The sequence below is a fragment of the Macaca fascicularis genome, chromosome 3 (genome assembly GCF_037993035.2).
Source record: "Macaca fascicularis isolate 582-1 chromosome 3, T2T-MFA8v1.1".
NCBI classification, from domain to species: domain Eukaryota; kingdom Metazoa; phylum Chordata; class Mammalia; order Primates; family Cercopithecidae; genus Macaca; species Macaca fascicularis.
The window spans coordinates 94,399,908-94,424,506 of NC_088377.1; the positions used below are offsets into that span (position 1 = coordinate 94,399,908).

The 24,599-nt window shown below is 35.3% G+C and overlaps 1 protein-coding gene across 1 annotated transcript in view; it reads right to left on the reverse strand.

The window, feature by feature from the left end:
• SEPTIN7 (septin 7) overlaps positions 1–24,599 on the reverse strand; it is a 105,187-nt gene that overhangs the window by 68,512 nt on the left and 12,076 nt on the right. The window contains exon 2 of the mRNA XM_045389008.2: positions 5,106–5,208. Coding sequence (XP_045244943.1) covers positions 5,106–5,115 — 10 coding nt within the window. The 5' untranslated portion in view covers positions 5,116–5,208. The remainder of the gene's footprint in view (positions 1–5,105; positions 5,209–24,599) is intronic.

Sequence of the window (24,599 nt, forward strand, 5' to 3'; positions counted from 1 at the left end):
GAGGCCAAGGCGAGTGGATCACCTGAGGTCAGGAGTTCGACACCAGCCTGGCCAAGACGGTGAAACCCTATCTCTATTAAAAATATAAAATTAGCTGAGGGTGGTGGTGCACACCTGTAGTCCCAGGGAGGCTGAAGCAGGAAAACTGCCTGAACCTGGGAGGTGGAGGTTGCAGTAAGCTGAGATTGCACCACCACACTCCAGCCTGGACAACAGAGCAAGACTCCATCTCGAAAAATAAATAAATCAAATAACTAGCAACAATAAAATACAGATGAAAATAAGATACCACGTTTCAGGAATCAGATTAATATCCAGTGTTGGCAGTATTCAGGGAAAACGGTGCTGTCAACACTTGATGAGCGTGCAAAATGGTACACAACCTGTTTTAGAGCAATTTGGTATTATGTATCAAAACCCTTAAAACAATGTATCAATCTTAACACAGCAATTCAAACTTCCAAAGCTTTATTATTCTAAGAAAATAACTAAAAATTCAAGCAAAAGTATAACTATAACCATGTTATTATAGTATTAATACTAGCTAACAATTTTAACTATCCTGACAATACAACCAAGAATGATATAGCCAACCTGTACAGGCCATTAAAGTCTACAATTTGACCAATAGATAGGTTATGAAAGAACGTTAAGATATCACAAGATAATCACAATTTAACTGCACATTTAAAAGGCAATCATAGAACATTACAGATACACATAAGAATACTAAATGTTCCTATACTTAAGAGTTATGATCAATAGATGACAGATGACAATATTTATTTTCATTTTGCTCTTCTGCATTTTCCAATTTCTGCAATGAAATATATTAACTTCATTTTTAAGTGCTTTAAAAATATTCAGATTTACCAGCTAGAAGGAATGTACAAAATTAAAATAGTGGACATGTGGAATTACGTGATTTTTTTTCTTCTAAACTTTCTCTTTGAATTACTTTTTCTAAGATAAAATTCACCATTTTAAAGTGTATAAATCAATGGATTTTAGGATATTCTCAATGTTGTGAAGTCATTATCGGTTAAGTTACTTCTATTAATAAAAGCAAAATAAAAATACGGAGCTCAAGGAAAAACCTTAAAATCATAACTCAAAGCATTTCAAGGAGCTAACATATCTTAAAAATACCACAAAATACTCAACAGCCTAGATACAAAATTTTGAGTCAATATTATCTTTCCATTTTTTCAAATAACTGATAAACTGATATAAATGTTATTCTGTCAACTCAAACATCAACAGGTAGTGGAGGAAAATGACAACTAGGATAGTCATTGTATATCCTATCGCTAACTAAATAACTCGTAAACTTTCTCTGATAAGGCATATACAAAGAAAAAAATTATGATAAACTCTGAATCCCAAAAAATGGCTAAGCCAACATGTTCTAAGCTCTCTCCCGCTGGAAAAAAAAAAATGGAAATGCCAACCTGCCACTAAAAGACATATAGCATAGGTCAAACACATTATTGACATATCATTAAATTTTTAAAATTCTGTAATCACAAAAATTTTGCAAAGTTCAAGATTACAGAAATGACTGAATTTTGGATTCTATCTTCCTAGGATTCAGAATAATAGGTTTAATACCACCTGTTTTAAAAACTATTTCAAGTTAAATAAAGCAAACTACAGTCTTCTGAGTTCTGCCTCCTTGAAGAATTCTAGCAAAAACAGGATATTACAATTAAAAATTTATTCTCTATCACAGTTAAGTCTAATTAGGGAGCACACTAATGACAGTCAAGTTCTAAGCCAAACAGGTTAGACAACTTCAATGAATAGAGATCTACATGTCTTCATTATTTGATATGCCTAAATTTTTCAAGATTCAAAATCAAGAATTCTAATCTCCCCATCAAATTGCCAATCAGGGTTTCCAAAATCCTGGCTAGTCTACCTTTCCAGCTTTATTTCTAATTATAAAGTTACATCTTAGGGGTCAGATCCTAAAGTCAGTGTGCTGTGAAAAAAATCTTGAAAAATTCCTTATATCATCCATAAAGCACAATTACATATAAGCTAACAACCTATCTTCCTCCTCCACTAAAATAGGTAACTTTCTTTGAGCACATAAAAAGTGACCGATTTGTATTTAGGTGCCCTGTTGTCACTAGACTATAACATTCAGCAAACTGAGAAGTTCACACTATCAAACTATGTGGAAGCTGATAATGACTAGGAAAATAGCAAATGCACCTCCCCCATTTCACACCCACTCTAGGCCAGACGCTCATTCTAGTGGAATAACAGGAAAAATTACTTGTACTATTTAAGTTCTCTAGTTCTCATTCTCATTCATCCTCTCTTTCACTGAATTCATCTCAGTTCAAGGCATATTGGATGTACTCTTATAAACACTGCACTATACCCAGTATCCCCAGATAAGCCACTGCATGGTGGTTAAGAACACACCAGACTAACTGAGCAGCAGAATGGGTTTGGTTCTGCCATCTGCTAGCAATGTAACCATGGGCAAGTAACCTAATCTCTCTATGCCTCAGTTTCTTCATCTCCAAAATGGGATAACAGTATCTACTTCATAGGGCTGTTCTAAGAATTGTGAGTTAGTAGATAATGTCCATAAAGTACTTAAAACATTGCCTCACACGTAAAAAAGTTATGTAAATGATGGCTATTATTTCCCCCAACAGGACTGCTTCCTCAATCTTGGCCCCAATTCTATCCTTCAAAAATTTGTCCTAATGCCTCCCTTTTCAAAAGAAGGCAATAATAATCTCCAACCAAGGCAAACTCTCCTATACCCTTAAATTTCTATGGCTCTATACCCTTAAACTTTTGTATGATTCTACTGACCCCATTTTTATGTGGTTTATCTTGTCATATAAATCAGAAGCTCCTTTAAGAGAGAAAATATGGGAATACACAGCATGCTTCTTTGATACAAATAAGTCACTCAAGCAAGAACTCAATAAACATTGCTTATGAAGCAAGATTATTAAAGGTTTTCCGACAAAGTACAAAGAGTTCAATAAAAAAATCTGTTACAGATTCTCAGTTGATATCAATGTGTAAGTTGTAAACGAAGAGTTGTAATGTGGGAGCCAAATTTATTCTGAGTTTAGATCCCAAAAATGAGGATTTAGCTCATAAGGAATAGCTGAAAGTTTTTAAGTCAAGAATATTAAAGCAAGGTTGGTTTTAGCTTTCTATGATTTGCAAATGATGCTGTTAGAGTCAGCCTAAAATGTGAAAAATAAATCAACATATTAGATACTAAGTGATTAGATACTTAGTAAGTGACTACGTATTAGGCACTACACCTATATAGATGAAAATATTTAATACCTGCACTCAACATATCTATTCAAATGTAGTTAATTAAACAATGTTCAAGGCTCAGTGGGAAAACAGAGTAAAGATATTAACACTTGAAAATAAGGATATTAACACCTATTTTTTTTTTGGCCTCAGTTGACGTCTTATCATTAGGAAGAGAAAAAAGAAAAGCTGCAATCACAAAGGGATTAATTAGAAAAGCTAATAAGTAATATACATCTAGAGACTGAATATCTCCTCTAAAAATCAACATCAGATGACTATTTGATTTTTTTCATTTGGAAAAATGCCACAGAGATTTTAAATCAACTCTCTGGCCTTGATCACCAGACATTATCCTACTAAGTATGATTAGAAAAGTTATTCTTTAAACTAAAATTCTAATGTCAAAGGAAAAATTTTTAAATTGTTACAGTTCTCCTAATGGACCTAGGAGGTTTTCTCATAAGTGAAAAAATTCTATTTGTCTACAGTTTGTCACTTAAGATTATTAATATTACACATGTAGAGGTAAGAGACAGTGTTTCTCATATAATGATGATGTTACCAACCTGCTGAAGAAAAGGTATGCGCTGCATTATTTTATCCCTCTATCTAGACCGACCTCTATTCCACAGCAGCAGTTTGCAAGCTAGATATATTACACTTCTACTCAACAAGAGATACATAGACAAGGTAACCAATGCTATAAAGTATCAAATTTGCAAATTTTGTACCATGTTTTAACTGTGAACTCTTACAATGTATACAACTTCCAAAGAGCCAAAAACTGACCAACAGGTAAAATATTGCGGTCAGTACATAAAATATTCTACCTCCCAATAAAGGAGTATTTCACAGCTAGTTCAATTAACCTAATTCAGCATCAAAATATTAGAGTTGAAATATAATTAACAAAAGTGTATACTACCTAAAAAGTCTAGCATCAACTCAATTTTCTTTGTTAAGGATAGCTAATCCACTAACCTGCAATTCACCTTCTTAAAACAAATAAGAGAAATACAACAAAGTTACACTATACAATATTCATAACTTGGGTTCTAAAGTCAGCCTATATGAGGTGAAAATACTGTGTAGTCATTTAAAAAAAAAAAAAAAAGAATAAGATTGTCATTGAAGATGACTAATCTTACAGATGGGAAAGGCACAGTATGTTTCTTCATATATAATAATGATGTTACCAACCTACAGTCAAAATTATCCTGAACAGTATTTTCAAATGGACTATACAGGCAGGGTAAGGTGGTTCGTGGAATGAAACACAAAAGAAAACTGAAACTGAATTAGAGGATGAGGAGAGTCATATTTTACTCATTCCAGTGCTTACATTCAATTAACGAATTCCAAGGGTAATCAACTACATTATTATGATCCTCTATCCTACCTTACTTTTCAAAATTCAGAGCACATTAAGTTAAATGCTTACATGATACTCCACTATAGCACATAAACCAGAAAACAAAACTATCCGGGAGTAATAACCACCAGATGCTATTTTCTTTTGTAGCACTACCAATTGAAGATAACTTCTCTAGAGTTTCACTCCAACACTATCACCCACCATTTCTCAACTTTTAGTTTCTACCTTTAAAAAAGAGGCAAGACGACATAAATCCCATTATGCCACCGAGTTAAATTTTAAAATGTATGCACCTAAGAGAAAATATAACAAAGATATGATCACTATAGATATCTGTGCTAGTATTTTCTTAAATTCATTCAGAGTTGACTAACGGTTTAAAACTTAAACCAAAGTTCCATTTTAATAAGGAATCATATCTTACCCACTACCATAAGCGTGAATTCAAAACCTCTCTTCACTGATTTTCTGTATACTTGATTTGGGAGATTGGCAAATCCCACATAGCCTTCAAGGTTCTTCTGTTGCTGACAAAAGCAAAAAGGGCCAAGTTATTCATGTATCAACAATACTATTCTGTCACACATTTCAAATTCCCTTCATGAACCTATTTTAGAAAATTATACTATTATTCACAGCAAATCAAACTAATTCCATGGCATTATCAATAAAACTATCAATTCTTAAATGGACAAAATTATTTGAGCATGAGTTGATTGACAATATAATGGTTAATTACAAAAATCCAAGGGAATGAAATAAAAATTTAGAAAACCTGCCTCAGAGCAAAGATTTTAATTGACAGCAGTTAGTAACAAGATGACTGACCAACCAACTAAAAAAGCAAAATAACACAGGATTTTTCACAACCAAAAAATTCAAATCCCCTTCATACAATATTAAGAATCCTTTTTAATTATCTCCTTTGATCACACTAATTACCACAGGTATGAGATTCTTGAAATTTGTCTTCTTATTCATGAAATGAAATCAAAGTGTTGAATTTAAAGCAATTTTTAAAAATAAATTCTTGAAGGCTCTTGTGATCAGTGCCAACCAGCTACAGTATCATTCACGCTGTTATGCCAGGTCCAATTTTGTCACTTCAAGGTTTCACATGATCCTGCTGCCTTTATCTTCAGGTTTATCCAAGTTTTAAAGTAAATTATAACTTCATTTTTTCTATTGGTTTTTTATTCCTAGATGACCTCAACAATAGTTTCATGAGTAATTCAAAGAAATCTATTTCCAAATTGGTGTAGTAAATAACTCTGACTTCTAACTTACCCACATGTGAGAAATACTGTCCATAGTTAAGACTATCTGAATAAGCAGAGTCTTATTGGTTGATTTTACTTTGGAGGTAGTCTTATCTCAACATAAAAAACAATAGCAAAAAGAGGCACACATTCTCTTAAAAGTTTCTGCCACGTTTAATTCTCATTTAAAAAGCACTCATGAGATCAAAACATCAATGCAATACATTTGGATTTAACAAAGAACAGAAGTCTACAATGTTTACTAGTCATGTAGATAAACATTCCATCCATAATATTTGGCTTTTATTTAATAAAACTAATTCTTGAGCCAAATTTTAAAAACTAAGCCCATTAAAATGAAGAGCTAACTGTAAACATAATAATTAAGAGACTAATCAGAATCTAATATCTTTAAGTCAAATATCTGAAAGTCTGCTATGAGTGGAGTTAGAAATATGTATTAAACCTAAGGTTTCCTTGGCTCATATTTCATCCAACTGTAAGTTAAATTTAACTGAGACTGAAAAAAATCTCTGTATAAATTATGTAGTATACTCACAGCTACTTTGTAAAGAACACATTTCCATCATTCCAGTGTTCCAGATTCCAACAGAAGAAATCCACAGAGGCACAGTAAACAAAGAATTCCAAGAATTGTAATGACATATTCGGTCCAAACAGGAGAGGCAAATCCATTGAAACACAGCAAAAGACAGGGGGGAAAAAAAAAGTTACTTACATGTAACTCAACAAATTAGAGGTAAATTACAAAGAAATTAAAGGCAGACTTTTTTCTAAACATGTCAAAAAGTAGTACTTTTTGTGTGGGATATAATGCCAGTGAGTTTAAACCCACTTTCAGCAGCTGTCCTGCTGAAATATAGAAAATAAGGTCCATTATTGCACCCTGCAGTTGAGGTTTTACAGAAATGGTAGAAAAGATATAAAAGTATAAAGTTCCAGGAAGGTATACAGGAACCAAGTTTTAAATTACAAGAAGGAAAAAAATGTTAATTTCACGCAACTTTGCTTTGTCAGTCACCGGATTAAGACAGCTCAGATAAGACAAATGCAAATGTTTTGGTTAAAATCTTTTTATACAATGCTGTATTTCAAGTTCTATTAATTAAACTGAAGTCCAGAATTTAAAGAAATGTAGACAGTTAGATATAGGAAAAGGAAGGACGCTAAAGATGATAAGCAGAAACAGATGGAAAGAGGAGACAAATGTGAACTGTGCAAACTGAAAGGCAACTAAGAGTATAGAAAATAAAATAGATAATCCTTGGCCAAACTGTGAAAAGTGTATCTTTTTATACTGAGACAAATCTGAGTTATATCACAAACCACTTCAAACAATTGGAGTCAGTTTTATAGTTAAATAAAAGCATAAACAAAACCCCAGTTTTAAAGTTAATTACAAAATTATTCCATGACAAAACCATCCAATGACTTCCAAACCTCCTCAAAAGTAAAAGCCGAAGTCCCAATAATGGTCTACAGTGTTTTTCCACCTTAACAGCATCTTAGAATCACGTGGGGGAGCTTTTATAAAATCCGAATGTCCCAGCTGCACCTCCAGATCAATTAAATTAATCTCTGCAAGTGAGACCCATCCATGAGTATTTTTTAAAGCTCCTCATGTAGTTCCAACGTGCACGAATGCTGAAAGCCGCTAGCCAACAAAGTCTAGCAAGATCTGGCTCTACTCTTACTTCTGGTCTCATCTCCTGCAACTCTTCCTCCCCTTGCTCACGTCGCTTTCCCCAGCACTGAATCCCTAACTATTCCCCAAACATACACTGCATACTTTCATTTCATGGCTTTTGTACTTGTTGCTTTTTTTATTTGGAATAGTTTTGGTTTTTTTTTTTTGAGACGGAATTTCACTGTCACCCAGGCTGGCAGGCAGTGGCGTGATCTCAGCTCACTGCAACCTCTGCCTTCCAGGTTCAAGCAATTCCCTGCCTCAGCCTCCCAACTAGCTGGGATTACAGGCATGTGCCACCACACCTGGCTAATTTTTGTATTTTTGTATTTTTAGTAGAGATGGAGTTTCACCATCTTGGCCAGACTGGTCTTGAACTCCTGACCTCATGATCCACCCGCCTTGGCCTCCCAAAGTGCTGGGATGACAGGCGTAAGTCACCGAGCCCCAGCCACAGATTATTTTTATTACTCAAATGTCACCTTCAAAGAGGCCTGCCCTAATCACCTTATTTAAAATTACGACCCCACTCCTCAGCACATTGCTGCTTGCTGTATGCTTCTCCTTAGTTCTTGCCACCATCCAACACACATTTTACCCATCTTGTTTACTGTGACCTCCATCCTGCCCGCAATGTAAGCTCCATCAAGGCAGAGATTGAATGAATTACATAAATTGTACATCAAAAAAGGAAGCTACTGAGAGCAAGCTGAAGTAGTTTCAAAGAATACAGAATTTTAGACTGCACCTTCAAGGAACCCATCAGATAAGAGGTATAACAAAAATGCCTCAGGGTCTGCCCTTGTCTCTTATTCACTGCTTTATCCTCAGCAACGAGAACAGTCTTTGGCACACAGTACTATTTTAAAATTGTGAAAAGCGGGAAACCATTCCAGGCAAAGGGGTAGGCCCTAAAGTGGGGATGAACTTGGTATTTCCAAGAGTAAAAAGAAAGCCAAGGTAGGCGGATTGCCTGAGCTCAGGAGTTTGAGATCAGCCTGGGCAACACAGTGAAACTCCACCTCTACTAAAAACTACAAAAAATTAGCAGGGCATGGCAGCGTATGCCTGTAGTCCCAGCTACTCTGGAGGCTGAGGCAGGAGAATGGCCTGAACCTGCGGGGTGGAAGTTGCAGTGAGCCGAGATTGTGCCACTGCACTCGAGCCTGGGCGACAGAGCGAGACTTTGTCTCCAAAAAAAAAAGAAGTTCCGTTAACTATAACGAAGTGAAGTAGTGGACAAGGGGATGAGTGACAGGAAATGAGGTCAGGGAGGGAAGTAGGGGCCAGATCATTTGGGACTTAGCCAAAGTAGGAAGTATATGGATGTTATTTTAGGCATGATAAGAAGCCACTGGAGGATTTTTCACAGGCAAGTGACCTGATTATTGTTTTAAAGATAGTTCTCGGCCATCCAGAGTGGTTCATGCTTGTAATTCCAAACTTTGGGAGGCCAAGGCGAGAGGACTGCTTTAGCCCAGGAGGTTAAGGCCTCAGTGAGCTGTGATCATGGCACTACACTCCAGCCTGGGCAACAGAGTGAGAAATCTCATGGTTGGTTGGTGCTGAAAATATAGATTTAGGAATCATCGCCATACAGATACTATTGAAAAAGGATTGGATTCCCAAAGACAGATGAAAGAAGATAAAAAGAAGGGGGTCGGCCGGGCACAGTGGCTTATGCCTGTAATCCCAGCACTTTGGGAGACCGAGGCGGGTAGATCACAAGGTCAGGAGATCGAGAACATCTTGGCCAACATGGTGAAACCCCTTCTCTACTAAAAATACAAAAATGGGCTGGACTTGGTGGTGCATGCCTGTAGTCCCAGCTACTCGGGAGGCTGAGGCACAAGAATCGCTTGAACCTGGGAGGCAGAGGTTGCAGTGAGCCAAGATCGTGCCACTGCACTCCAGCGTGGGCAACAAGAGAGAAACTCCAGTCTTTAAAGAAAAAAAAAAAAAAAAAAGGAAGGGGGGTCGAGACAAAGCCCTGAGCGCTCTAACATTGAGAGGTTAGGTAGAGAAAGATCAGCCAGTGGAGACAGGAAGAAAATCAAGATCATCTCAGGGATGAAGGATTCATTCAACTATGCTGAATGCTACAGAGAAAGATACCAGAATAGAAACAAACATACAGATAAAATTTGGAAATAAGGTCACTGGTAACTTAAAAAATAAAAGTTGTCTCCGTAACATGGTGACAAAGAGGAGTAACTAGGATGATTTACAGTAGACAATTATTTGCATGTAATTATCATAATAAATAACTTTAACTTTTTAAATAAAATTATTTTAAACACTTTGTCAGCTCCCCCATATGACTGATTTCCCAGAGGGAGAGAACCATGTCATATTCATCTCTATGTTCTTAGCAAGGTGATGACACACAGTACATATTTTAAAAATCTGAATGACTACTCTTTCAGGAAAACATCTTCTGAGGAAGAAATGCTGTACAAAGATAAAACATTGGTTTGGCACTGCTAAAAACAAATCATCCCAAAATTCGTATAAAAGTATCCTATCAGATACAAAAATACGGCTCTGAAGCTACCTAGCACAAATACTATTCAGAAAATATACTAATAATTTGGCCAGGCATGGTGGCTCTCGCCTGTAATCCCAGCATTTTGGGAGGCCGAGGCGGGTAGGTCTCTTGAAGTCAGGAGTTCGAGACCTGCCTGGCCAACATAGTGAAACCCTGTCTCTACTAAAAATACAAAAATTAGCCAGGCATGGAGGCGCACACCTGTTGTCCCAGCTACTCTGGAGGCTGAGGCAGGAGAATCGCTTGAACCTGGGAGGCAAAGGTTGCAGTGAGCCAAGATAGCACCACTGCACTCCAACTTGGACGACAGAGCAAGACTGTCTCTAAATAAATAAATAAATAAATAAATACTGGTTGATTAAAACATATAGACTTTTCCTATCTTATAAGAATTTTTCCATACCCTACATTCTAAAATCAACCATAGTCTGTAATTCAAAAGACTTAATCACCCACTGATTCTTTTCCTGCACAAATGTTCACAGTGCCAGTGTGAAATATCTCTGGATAAGGAAATATTAATTATAGATGTGAGCGATACAATTGTGGCATTTTTAAGTACATATAAATAAAAGTATATTCATCCAAGCTTCTACAAAAATACCCCTGGGTCTTTAAAGTATTCCTTGATCTCAAACATTAGTCATGTAAGAAGCAACATTTATCAAATAATCTTTTCTAAAAGCATATCTGCTAGATATGCTTTACAAAATCTTTTAGATGTTAAATCTGTATGTTAAAAGCATAGTTAAGAAAAATCAAACTACAGTAACTCCACTGTTTGATGAAAAAAATCAACTTAAATACAATATCCAGTAACTTCCTTCTAAGGTTAAATAAGTTCAGCACAAATGTATTCAAATAACACTACGTTTCAAACAAGTTCTAATAGATAGATTATTGAAACTCTTAGAATTCTTTACGTTCTCTTGCCATTTGTTCCTGTTCCAAAGTTACCCAAATCTTGCTATCTAAAATCCCATTACCATTTTTAAAGCTCTGAATGCTAATTTTCAACAAACCAATAGATAAAAATTTTCCAATAGAAAAAAGCAGCAACTTATTTTGAAAACTATTAAATACGCTTTTTAGTAACAACAAAAAATTGATCAAGGGGAGCTGTAACAGAATGGAAGCCTAATAAAAATCAGAATTCAAGAAAAACACAATCCTAGAAGGAACTATAAACCTTCAACTTCCCACTACCATTACAAAATGAGATGTTTAATAAAAAACTAAAATGATTAGGGATTATAATGTACACCTCAAATTATCTTAATACACCTCAAATTATCTTAATACACCCAAATTCTATTTCTCCTTTTAGTATGTGCAGTTTAAACATCAGGCTACAAATACCCAAGGTTTACATTAGGAACTTTACATTTCAAAAATTACCATTTATCTTTTCTAAATAACTTCAAGTTCAATCCGCCTCCCTTTGGATTTTAAAATATATAAAATATATATACACAAATATATATATTTATATATATAATATATATACAAATATACATATATATAGCATATTGTTTTATGAAGTATGTTTCTCCTAAAGTGTATGTAATTCTAAATATGAAAAACAACTACAGACTACAAAAGGAAAAGATATTAATGCAGAAGTTTACTTCTCAACTCCTTAGTATTCCTAACAAAAGCCTTCTATCATACACAGATTAAGTGTCTGGTACTTGCTTAGTCAAATTCCTACCATCTCTCATACAGCCTAAGGGAAAAGTTAAAGAACTTCATTTGCCATTTAAATGTTTTAAATATTTTAAGTATAACTGGTCTAAAAATGCCTAGATTCTAGATTTAATATAAAATGAAAACTGAAATATTACAAGATTACATAGGCATGTCCTAAATATCAGTTTTTATGTTCCTCATCCCTCAACTATTTTAAAGGTTCATTACCTATTTAGCATGCCCCCAGCTCTCTTCTTTTTACTGATATGAACAAATGGGTACTGACAGAACCAACTTTTATTTTCTTAATCCTATTCTGGATTCTCAGTTAATCTGCTAAAAAGATTCTAATATTTAACTCTATGAATACATACAAGAATGAGATAACTTAAAATTTAAATCAAGTTTTCTTTGCTCTGATCTTAACTTCCTAGACTTACTGACCTTATTCCTTCACTCATTCATTCAACATACTTAAAATAAGTCAGACATGTATGTGTGTTCTAGTAATTAGGAATATAAAAGCTAATAAAAACAAGGTCCCTGCTCAAGAAGCTAAGAATCTAATAGGGAGGTGAGGTAAGCTAGAGGACAATTAAAATAATTCAGTGACAAATGCTCTCATATAGGAAAGCACAGAAGGATACATGAGAGCAAACAAGGAAGGATGTTTCATCCTATCTTGGGATCAGATCCTTTAGATACTGAAGGGCTGACTAGTAGACCTTAATTTGATGAGAGATGAGGGTGGGAGCTGCAGAATATGGGTCTCAGTCAGTTGAGTTATTAACTGCAAAGGCCCAAAAGCAAGAAGAGAGTATGGTTCCTTATAGGAACTACAAATAGTTCAATACAACTCATTTTTAGGATCAAGGAGCTACAGCTTAGGGAAGTTAAGCAAAAGCCAGATGAGGAAGGACTTTGTTGGCCATACTTAGGAACTTAGACTTCATCTTGAAAGCTTAGGAAGAGCATTAAAGATACAAAGAGGAATGCACAATCACATCAATTCACATGCAGAGTCACATTCATACTTTAGAAAATTACTACTGACAAGAATATTCACGATGAACTAGAGGAGAAAATGGTAGTAATCCCAAGAGCTGCTCCAGCTGCCCAGGGGAAAAATAAAGACTTGAACCAAGAAAGAGGCAGTAAGGATAAAGAGAAATACAGGTTAGAACTCTATTAGCCATTAAGGTAGCCACTAGCTACATGTGGCTACTGAGTACTTGAAATGTAGCTAGTCTGAATTAAGACGTGCTATAAGTACAAAATATCATATTTTAAAGACAGTATGAGAATAAGAATCAAAAACATCTTATTAATAATTTTATACTGATTGCACGTTGAAATAAAATTTTAGATACACCAATTACATAAACTATAAAACTAAAGTTAGTTTCACCTGTTTATTTTTACTTTTTAAATGTGGCTATTATGAAAGCTTAATTACATATATGGCTTGCAACAAATTGCTATTGGACAATGCTAGGTTAGATATTAAAGAGATGAAATGACAGATCTCTGTAACTAACTTGTAGAAGGGTGATAAAATTTGGATTTCTTAATTTAGGCTTGAGCAATTAAGATGAACGGTGAGTACCAATTGTTAAAAGTAGAAATCACCTGAGTTAAGGTGCTAACTGGACTTTGGGAAGATAAGGTCTAGTAGGTAGTTGTATATATAAAGGTTAGAAATGCTAGAAACATCAAGGTTAGACAGATAATTAATATCTTAAGTAATCAACATTTAAATGGTATCAAGGCCATGGATATGAATCCAAATACAGCATACAGAGTAGGAAGCAGGCCAAGAAGCAACACCAACATCCCATCATAATCACCTAAACAAATCTAGGAAAAGCTGAGAGAAAAGAATCAAAGAGCTCACAGAAGCATTTCAAAGGAGGTCAACTGCAGCAGCCCCCTCAAGAAGTGGTTAACTACACGAAATGCTCTGGAGTGGTCAATCAAAGGATATAGAAAAATCTACTTATGGTTACTGGAAACCACTGTCAAAGCTGTATCAATGGAAAGATAGGGGAAGAAGGCAGACTGGAAATAAATAAGCAGAAAAAAAAACTACAGGAAGTGAGTATAAGCAATTATTTTTTAATGCTTATCTTTGAAGAGAAGAACAATAGGATAGAAGCCAGAAAATACAAGGTCAAGAGTTTTAAGCACTTTAAAAAAAAAAAAAGGCAGATAGTTCTACTTGTGTGAATGGTAATATAAAACACCAAGTAGTAGACAAAGTTAAGTAGGACACAGATAACATTTATGGAATGATGGACAGGATTTTCCCTAAGTACCAGAGATAAAACAACTTGAAAATTCCAAAAAAAGAAAAGAAAGTAGGGGATTTTAAGAGGTAAAGATGTGAAACAGCAACCTAAGAATAGAGAGAGAGACTAGGAATACATAGCAGCCATCCAAGCAATTTTGTCCACCTAGTTAAGGCTGAAGACCACAAATCTTTGACTGTATCCCTGAAGCCATGTGATCTTTTCCTCCAGCAGCAATCCATAACTTGCGTAAAATAAAATTAGCTGTAGGAGTCATTTGAAACTTGCTTTGCAGGAACGGTACACAAAAGTACAAGATCAAGAGAGCTGACAAATACAGTTGAAGCAATTCAGTGAATGAAAATGGAGAGGAACAAGGATGGAAGGCAGGAAGTGCAGAAGATAGTAAAAAAAAATAAGTTGCTAGGCGCGGTGGCTCGTGCCTGTAATCCCAGCACTTTGGGAGGCCGAGGTGGGCAGATCACCTGAGGTCAGGAGTTCGAGATCAGCCTGACCAACATGGAGAAACCCTACCTCTACTAAAAACACAAAATTAGCCAGTCGTGGTGGGGCATGCCTGAAATCCCAGCTACTTGGGAGGCTGAAGCAGGAGAATCCCTCGAACCTGGGAGGCAGAGATTGCAGTGAGCCAAGACCACGCCATTGCCCTCCAGCCTGGGCAACAAGAGCAAAACTCCATCTCAAAAAAATAAATAAATATATGTAAGTTGTGGTTACAATGGGCTATACAATTAAGATTTTAGAAGTGGAATGTAAGTTGCAGATGATAGCCCCACAGGATTATTACTTCTTTTTTTTTTAAATTTTTTCTTTACTTTTAAATTTTTTTCTTCTCACTCATTCCCCCACAGGGCTATTAAAAGGATGGCTCTCAGATGAGACAGAGAGAGAAAAAAAAGGATGTCTCAAGAATAGTCAAGAAACTGAAGCTAACTTATTGAATGTGTCTTACACATGGGCCTAAAAATGTCCCAGAATGATGATGGAGCTTAGAACAGAAAAGAAAAATTGAGTGTTAGATGTCATCTTTAATATTAGAACAAAACAGGGGTGTGGTAGCTGAAAATTTTAAGAAGGGGTAGAAAACACGGCTGCTAAACAGTAAAATTGTAAGGAAGCAGGGTTCTTTTTAAAGGAGAATGGCCTACAGTCTAGACCAGTGCTGTATTATGGAAATATTAGGTAACCACACATGTAATTATAAATATCGTACTACAGGGGTCCCCAACTGCTACCCCAACTGGTAGCAGTCCGTGGCCTGTTAGGAACTGGGCTGCACAAGAAGAGGTAAGTGGCGGGCAAGTCAAGTGAAGCTTTATCTATATCTCCAGCCTCTTGTATTACCGCCTGAGCTCTGGCACCTGTCAGATCAGCGGCGGCATTAAATTCTCATTGGAGAGTGAACCCTATTGTGAACTGTTCATTGAAGGGATCTAGGTTGCACAATCCTTATGAGAATCTAATGCCTGATGATCTGTCACTGTCTCCCATCACCTCTAGATAGAATCCCATCTCTTAAAAAAATAAAATAAAATAAAATGAATATTAGGCTGAGTGTGCTGGCTCACTCCTGTAATCCTAGCACTTTGGGAGGCTGATGCGGGAGGACTGCCTGAGCTCAGGAGTTCAAGACTACCCTGAGTAACATGGTGAAATCCTGTCTCTACTAAAGTACAAAAAATTAGCCGGGTAGTCCCAGCTCCTCAGGAAGCTGAGGCACAAGAATTGGTTGAACCTGGGAGGCAGAGGTTGCAGTGAGCCAGGACAGTGCTACAGCACTCCAGCCTGGGCAACAGCGCGAGATGCTGTCTCCAAAAATTAAAAAAATAAAATGAGGCCAGGCATGGTAGCTCATACCTGTAATCCCAGCACTTTGGGAGGCCAAGAGGCAGGTGGATCATCTGAGGTCAGTCAGGAGTTCGAGACCATCCTGGCCAACATGGTGAAACCCCGTCTCTACTAAAAATACAAAAATTAGCTGGGCATGGTGGCACGCAACTGTAATCCCAGCTACTCAGGAGGCTGAGGCAGGAGAATCATCTAAACCCCGGAGGTGGAGGCTGCAGTGAGCTGAGATCGTGCCACTGCACTCCAGCCTGGGTGATAGAGTGAGACTCCATTTCAAAATAAAAATAAAATTAATAACGTGAGTATTAGTGCCCAGTACTGGGTGACAATGTGGAAAAAGAAACACTCTCCTACAAGACTTAGAATATAAACTTAAACCACTTACCTAAAGAGCAATTTAACCATGTGGACCAAACACTGAAGTTTTTATTCTCTTAAATTCAACAAATTCCACTTCCAGAAATGGATAGTCTTGAGAATCATACATGATTAAGATAAAATAATATTCAACAAAGCACTGCTCATAATAGTAAAAAATTGTAACAATTTTTGATGAGTTCTAAAGACAAGTGAAACTAAAATTATATTACAGTACCTCCATGTATTAAAATACCAGGCAGCCATTAAAAGTAAGATTTTAGAAAAATATGCATGGACAGATAATGATATATTGACTAGAAAAACATTCTTAAACACTTGTCACAGGAGAACATCAATAAACTTGGTGGAGTAAATACTCGAGAAAATTCTGCTGCATTAAAAGCAAGGAGAAAACTGACACAAACTGTTCAACTCAACTTACTTAAAATTCTGGAAATTAAATAAAAGCTTGCAGGTCTCCATGTAATGCTTATTCAAGAAAAGGGACTGAGCCTTGGTAAAAACAGCAGCTCTTGCATTTTAACTTGCCCATTCTCATCTCTCTACCTCTACACTAGCCTTGAAAACCAACAGCACACCATCACAGTAAAAACCAGCAGACTAGTGGCAACTGGAAAAAAAACAGAACAATCATGGAATGCCTTCATAGCCTCGCTTTCAAAGCGCTATCATTATTTGATGTATCTGGTAGTTCCTAAAGGCCTACTCACAAGTGACTACTAAGATAACCAAGCAGAGACTTCAGTGACAACATATGGCAAAAATTAACTTCACAGAATTAGTTCAAAAAGCAACTAAGCAAATAACAAAGAGTAACAAAGAGCAACAACAACAAACCCTGCAGGGAAGGGAGAATCTGATTTCCAGAGCTGCCACACTGTATTATTTGAAATATTTAAAATGTCTAGTATTCAAGAGAAAATTATGAGCCTTGCAAAAAAAACTCAAAAGTGCATGGCCCACATACAGGAGAAAAAAGCAACAGTCCTTGAGAAAGCCCAGACATTAAACAAATACTTTAAACCTGCTATTTTAGATATATTCAAAGAACTAAAGAAAAGTCTAATAAACTATCAAGTATGAAAACAATGTTCATCAAATAGAGAATATCAAAAAAATTTTTTTAATCCTGGAGTTGAAAAATACAATAAATGAAAGTATTCACTAGAGAAGCTCAACAAAAGATTGGAGCTTGCAGAAAAAAGAATCACCAAACCTGAAAACAGGTTAAATAACATTAACCAATTTAAGTAAAGAAAGAAAAATGAACAGAGCCAGAGACCTACAGAACAAAATCAAACATGAAGTAGGGGAGGGAAGGAAAAAAGGGGTGGGTGTAGGAAGGAAGGGGCAGAATGTATATCTGAAGAAACAGAACTGAAAACTTCCCAAATCTGAAGAAAAACATTAGTCTCAACATCAAAAGCTCAACAAACTGAATAAGACAAAATCAAAGAGACCCGCACATCATAATCAAACTGTCAAAAACCAAAAACATAGAATACTGAAAGCAGCTTATGAGAAGCAACTATATGTATAAGAGACTGTAAATAAGAATAATAGCTGACATCCTATCAGAAACCATGGAGGCCAGAAAGCAAAAGGATAACATATTCCAAATGTTGAGAGAAAAAGACTGTCAACCAAGTGAGCTATGATGGTGCCACTGCACTCCAGCCTGATTGACAGAGTGAGACCCTGTCTTAAAAGAGATGTAGAAAACAGCAAAATCACAGGTGTAAATCATATCACTACTTAGATTAAATGTAACTAGATTAATGCATTTTGCTGTTTCAGGTATAACAGGACTCCAATCAAAAGGTAAAGAATGGCTACGTGGATTTTTAAAAGTAAGACCCAACTATATGGTACCTACCTAAGACATGTTTTAGAATCACAAACACAAACAGGTTGAAAAAAAAGGACAGAAAACAACAAGAGAGAGCTGAAGTAGCTACACTAATATCAGAAAACACAGACTTAAAAGACAAATCTTGTTACCACAAAGAAGGATATTTTATACTGATTGAAGGACCAATCCATTGAGAAGATAGAACAATATTAAGCATATATGTATCTAAAAAAGGAGTCCCCAAATTGCACAAAGCTAAGAAAATGAAAGGTAGAAATAAAACAATTGAATAGTAATAGCTGACCTTCAACACCCTACTTTCAATAATGGGTAAAACAACTAGACAGATGATAAAGAAGCAGAAGACTCAACAACACTACAAAACTACTAGACCTAACACATAGCTATACAACATTCCACCCAAAAACAGCAAAACACATTCTTCTCAAGTGCACATGGAATATTCTCCAGAATAGATCACAAAACAAGTCTCAATTTAAATGGGTTGAAAATCATACAAAGTATATTCTTCATCCACTACAGAATGAAGTCAGAAATCAACTGCAGAGAGAAATTTGGAAAATTCACACGTTTGTTAAAATTAAACACTATACTCTTTAATAATCAATAGGTCAAAAACTAAACCACAAGGGATACTGGAAAATACTTTGAGACGAAGGAAACCAAAAAACACGACATACCAAAATGTATTGAATGCCGCTAAATCAGTGCTTAGAAGGAAATTTACAGCTGTAAATGCCTATATTAAAAAGAAAGATTTCATATCATAACCTTCCATCTCAAGAAACTAGAAAAAGAACAAATTAAACCCAGAACAGGGAAAACAAAATAAGGAAATGATTATTTGAGCAGAAATAAATGAAATACACAATAGAAACATTAATGAAATCACAGTTGGTTCACTGAAAAGATCAACAAAATTGACAAAACCTTAGCTAAACTGACCAAGAAAAAAAAAAAAAAAACAGAACACTCAAATTACTGAAATCAGAAATGAAAGAAGGGAAATCACTACCAATCTTTCAGAAATAAAAAGGAACCTATGAACAATTAATTCCATGCTGACAACAAATCAGATTATAACCTAGAGGAAATGCAAAAATCTCTACAAAGACATAAACTACCAAAACTGACTTAAGAAGAAACAGAAAATCTGAATAGTCCTATAACAGATTAGTAATAAAAAATAACTAATACACACACCCCCCAAAAAAGCAAAAACACAACTTTCCACAAAGCCCATGCCCAGATGTCTTCACTGGTAAATTCTACCAAATGTTTAAAGGTTGTACAATCCTTCAAAAACTAGTCGAAGAAATAGAAGAGGATGAAATACTTCCCAACTCATTTTATGAGGCCAGTTTTACTCTGATACCAAAACCAAACACATCAAGTAAAAACAACCAACCAACATCTTACATGGATGCAAAAAAAATCAACAAAGTACTAGCAAACCAAATCCAGCAATAAAAAGGGATTATACACCATAACCAATGGGATATATCCCAGAATGAATATGTTGGTTTTACATATGAAAATTAATCAATGTAATACACTAAATTAAAACCCACACACAACAAACACATAATCATCTCAGTAGACACAGAAAACACAATTGATAAAAATTCAACAATCTTTCAACGATAAACACACTTAACACACTAGACATACAAGGGAACCTCAACCTCATAAAGCACATCTCAGAAAACCCATAATGATGAAAGACTGAATGCTTTCACTCTAAAATCAAGAACAAGACAAAAGATGTCTATCATTGCCACTTCTAATCAACACAGTTCTGGAATTTCCAGAAAAGGCATTTGGTAAAATAAAGAAATAGAGTGTATCTAGATTGTAAAGTAATGTAAGTAGTATTTGCAGGTGATATGATCTTATAAATAAAAAATCCAAAAGAATCCACACACACACAAAAAAACCTACAGGAACTAATAAAGTTGCATGATATAAGATCAATATACAAAAATCAATTGCATTTCTATAAAAAAATTAAGAAAAAATTCCATTTGCGATAGCATCAAGAATAAAATACCTATAAATAAATTTAACAAAAGGAAATGTAAGTCTTACACATGAGAACTATAAAAATGTTGTTCACAAAAACTGAAGACCTAAATAAACAGAAGATATTTTGCATTAATGGAGTGGAAGACTTAATATTGTTAAGACGGCAATACTCTTCAAACTGATATACAAGTTCAACACCATGGCTATCAATATCCTTGCTGGCCTACTTGTAGAAATTAGCAAACTAACCATATAGTTCAGATGGACATTCAAGGGAACCAGGATAACCAAAACAATTTTGAAACAGAACAAAGTTGAAAGACTCACACTCCCTAATTTCAAAACTTACTGCAAAGTTAGTCATCAAAACGGTGTGGTACTGCCATTAAGAGTATACAGATTAATAAGAAACAAATGAGAATCCACAAAAACACCCTTACATCTATAGCCAATTGTTTTCACAGAAAGTTGTCAAGACGACACAACGGAAAAAGGCTAGTTTTTTCAACAATAAGTAGTGAAACTACTGGATAGCCACATACAAAAGAATGATTCCTATCTCACACCATACACAAAAGTTAACTCAAAATGGATCAACAAGCGAAACATAAAGGTCTAAAACTATAAAGCTCTTAGAAAACATAGGGGTAAATTTTCATGACCTTGGATTACAAATGCTTTCTTGACTATGACATGAAAAGCACATGCAGTAAGTAGATAAATTGGACTTCATCAAAATTAAAAATGCCTATACTTCACAGAACACTATCAGGAAAGTGAAAAAAAACACATGTGGAATTGTAGGAACTACCTGCAAGTCTTCTATATGATAAAGGACTTATATCCAGAATCTACAAAGAATTCTTACAACTGAACAGTAATAAGACAACTTCATTAAAAACTCAGCAAAGTATTTTAACAGACATTCCTGCAAAGAAGGTGTACAAATTGCCAATAAGCACATGAAAAGATGTTCAACATCATTAGGGAAATGCAAATTAAAACCACAATGATACCAGCTCACACCCAGTAGGATCGTCTTAAAAGACAAACAATAACAAGTGTGGACAAGAATGTGGAAAAATTGGAACTCTCATACACTGCTGGTAGAAATGCAAAATAGGGCAGCTGCTTCAGCAGTTTGGCAGTTCTTCATAGAGTTAAACTAGAGTTACACTATGATCCAGCAATTCTATCCTTAGGTATATATCCAAGAGAATTGAAAACTATAGGTCCACACAAAAGCTTGTACTCAAAACATTCACAGCAGCATTATCCATAATAGTAAAAAAGTAGAAACAACCCAAATATCAACTAATGAATGGATAAATGAAATATGGTAGTATATATACAACAGAATAATATCCAGCAATAAAATGGAATGAAGTACTACTGAGACATGCTACAACACAGACAAAACTTGAAAACACTGCTAAGTGAAATATGCCAGTCACAAAAGTCACATTATGTGATTCCAGTTATATAAAATGTACAAGACAGACAAATCCATAGAAATGGAAAGTAAATTAGTGGTTGCCAGGACAAGAGAAGAGGAGGGATGGGACTGATCATTAATGGCTCCAAGGTTTCATTTGGGCCTGATGAAAATGTCCTAAAAGTAGACAGTGACAATGGTTGCACAACCCTGAATACATGAAAACCCACAAAATTACACACTTTCAAGGGGTATATTTTACGGCATGCAAATTATCTCAATAAATCTGTGATAAAAACAAGCACGTACTGTACACTACCTTTCACATATAAATTGTTACATCTCCTTTCTCACACATATCTTCTCATATGTGCAAAAAAATATTCACAAAAAATCAATCAGAAACTCATGAGATCCATCACCTCTATCAATGTGTAGGGAAGTGGTAGAAAAAAAGTAGAATGAGAACAGGGTAAAAGAAAGGTGGGAGGAATACTAAGTCTATTAACATCATGGTAATTTTCCATGTATCCCCATTAAAAAAACAAAATCAGTCAGGATGTGAAAAGAAATAGTAACAAATAAAACTAACAATTTCAGAAGAATAACATGAAGACACTGAAGGGAATGGAGCAGAAAAGAACATAACTAACTTTGGAAAAAAGTATTTTGATTAGTGTAAGATATTAGTATAGTATATTAACTAACAGTATTGGTATTGCATAAAGCTAGACAAAAAAGCACACACAAATATTATACTCTAGCAAGTAAGCATATTACATAGTTCTGAAGTTACAGCTATGTGTACAATAGATTTTTCCAAGTATGTAAATAAATTGCAGATGAAAGCCAGGTTTCTCAATGTTGAAGAAAGGAGTTACAAGGAAAAGAGAAAAGCTAGAATGAACTCCACATTAATAGACTGGAATCAATGTACCAGTATAAATTCATGGCTTTTAGTATACATATGCATATATTTTTACACACATACACAGAAATACAGATGTATATATATAAATTCATACACTGCCTACCTCTGTCTGCTCAAAACATCTACTAGAAGCAGGGACACTCCAATAGCAATGAGCACCTCTGGCACACAGATCTTGTTTTCTAATTATTATTCTCAAAAAAAGGTTGCTGGACTCCTTGGACAGTGATTGCTTCCAAGGCTTAGGCAGAAAAAATACAAGATAAACTAGAAAGTAAAGAAGTACCCCTAAAAATGATGGGGACATACTGAAAGGGTAAACGAGAGCCACCTGAAAGGACTCTCAATGGACAATTGAACAATAAAACAATGAAAAAATTAATATATAACTGAACTGATGAATAAATAAAACAGCTCTTCCTTACCACAATAGAATCCCAGCTTTAAAATGTAGCATGATGTAAAAAGAAAATCACCAGTAACACAAACAGCATAGTAAAACTGCCATAGGCAAGAATCATTGACAAGATACTAAAGTTAGTGGGTAAAAGTATAATGAGAAATTGTACAGTCCAACAAAAAACTAGTACCTAAATATAAAAAGAACCCTTACAATTCATTAAGACAAATAACCCAATTTAAAAATGGACCAAAGATTTCAATGGACCACCAAAGGTGACAAACAGATGGCAAATAAGCACAGGAGATCCTCAACATCATTGGTCATTAGGAAAATACAAATTAAAATTACAGTAAGTTATCACTACAAATCTATAAGAATGAGTAAAATTAAAAGCAGTGACCATTCCAAGTGTTGGTGAGCATGTGGAACAACTTGAATTCTTATTCACCGGGGGTGAAAATGTAAAATGTTAATAATATATTGTAAAACAATTTTGCAATGTAAAAATTAAACATACACCTACTATATTACTTACCCCAAGTATTTACCAAAGAGAAATGAAACGTTGTGCCACTATCATTACAGCTTTTTTTTTAAAGTTTACAGAAAAGGCATGAAAGAAAATACTCTCCAACTTTTAACAGTTTCCCCAGTGACCAGCACACAGCAGGTACAAAACACATACTTGTTAAATGAAAGAACTTGATTGCTGAAGTTCTAAACTAATGACTTAACAGCAATACTACCAATAGTTAACATCAATGTTACAGTAATATAATTATCAATATATTACTGATGTAATGAACTTAATGTCAATACTACAACTTTAACTGGTAGTGTCTTATTTCAAAGAGTTCAAAAGCACCGATACACTACCAAATGTGAAATGATCAATATCCCAAGTTACTCATCATGTCACGATTGGTAAAAGCTTCTCAGAATAGGTAGTTTTGATATGGGCCTTCCTTAACATATGATAGGACTTCAAGGCAGGTACAAACATCATAAGCAGAAGCAAGAATACTAATACTGACCGAGTGCAGTGGCTCACTCCCGTAATCTCAGAACTTTGGGAGGCTGAGGCAGGCAGATCACCTGAGCTCAGGAGTCTGAGACCAGCTTGGTCAACATGACAAAACCCCATCCCTACAAAAATACAAAAAAATTAGCTAGGTGTGGTGGCACACGCCTGTAATCCCAGTTACTGGGGAGGCCAGTAGCTGAACCCAGGAGAGAATGAGAATTGTTTGAACGCAGGAGGTGGTGGTTGCAACAGCGAGCCGAGATCATGCCACTGCACTCCAGCATGGGTGACAGAGCGAGACTCTTTCCAAAAAAAAAAAAGGAATACTGAACATTACTCATTATAAGCAGGAAAAGGTCAAACCAAGGAGGTGCTAAAATGATAGCCTAAAAGTAAAAAAGATTCATAAGGCAGTATACGCACAGCTAGCTAGAAATCTAAATTCCAGTATCCGCTGTAACTTATTTGTGTTCTGGTGGGTAAAT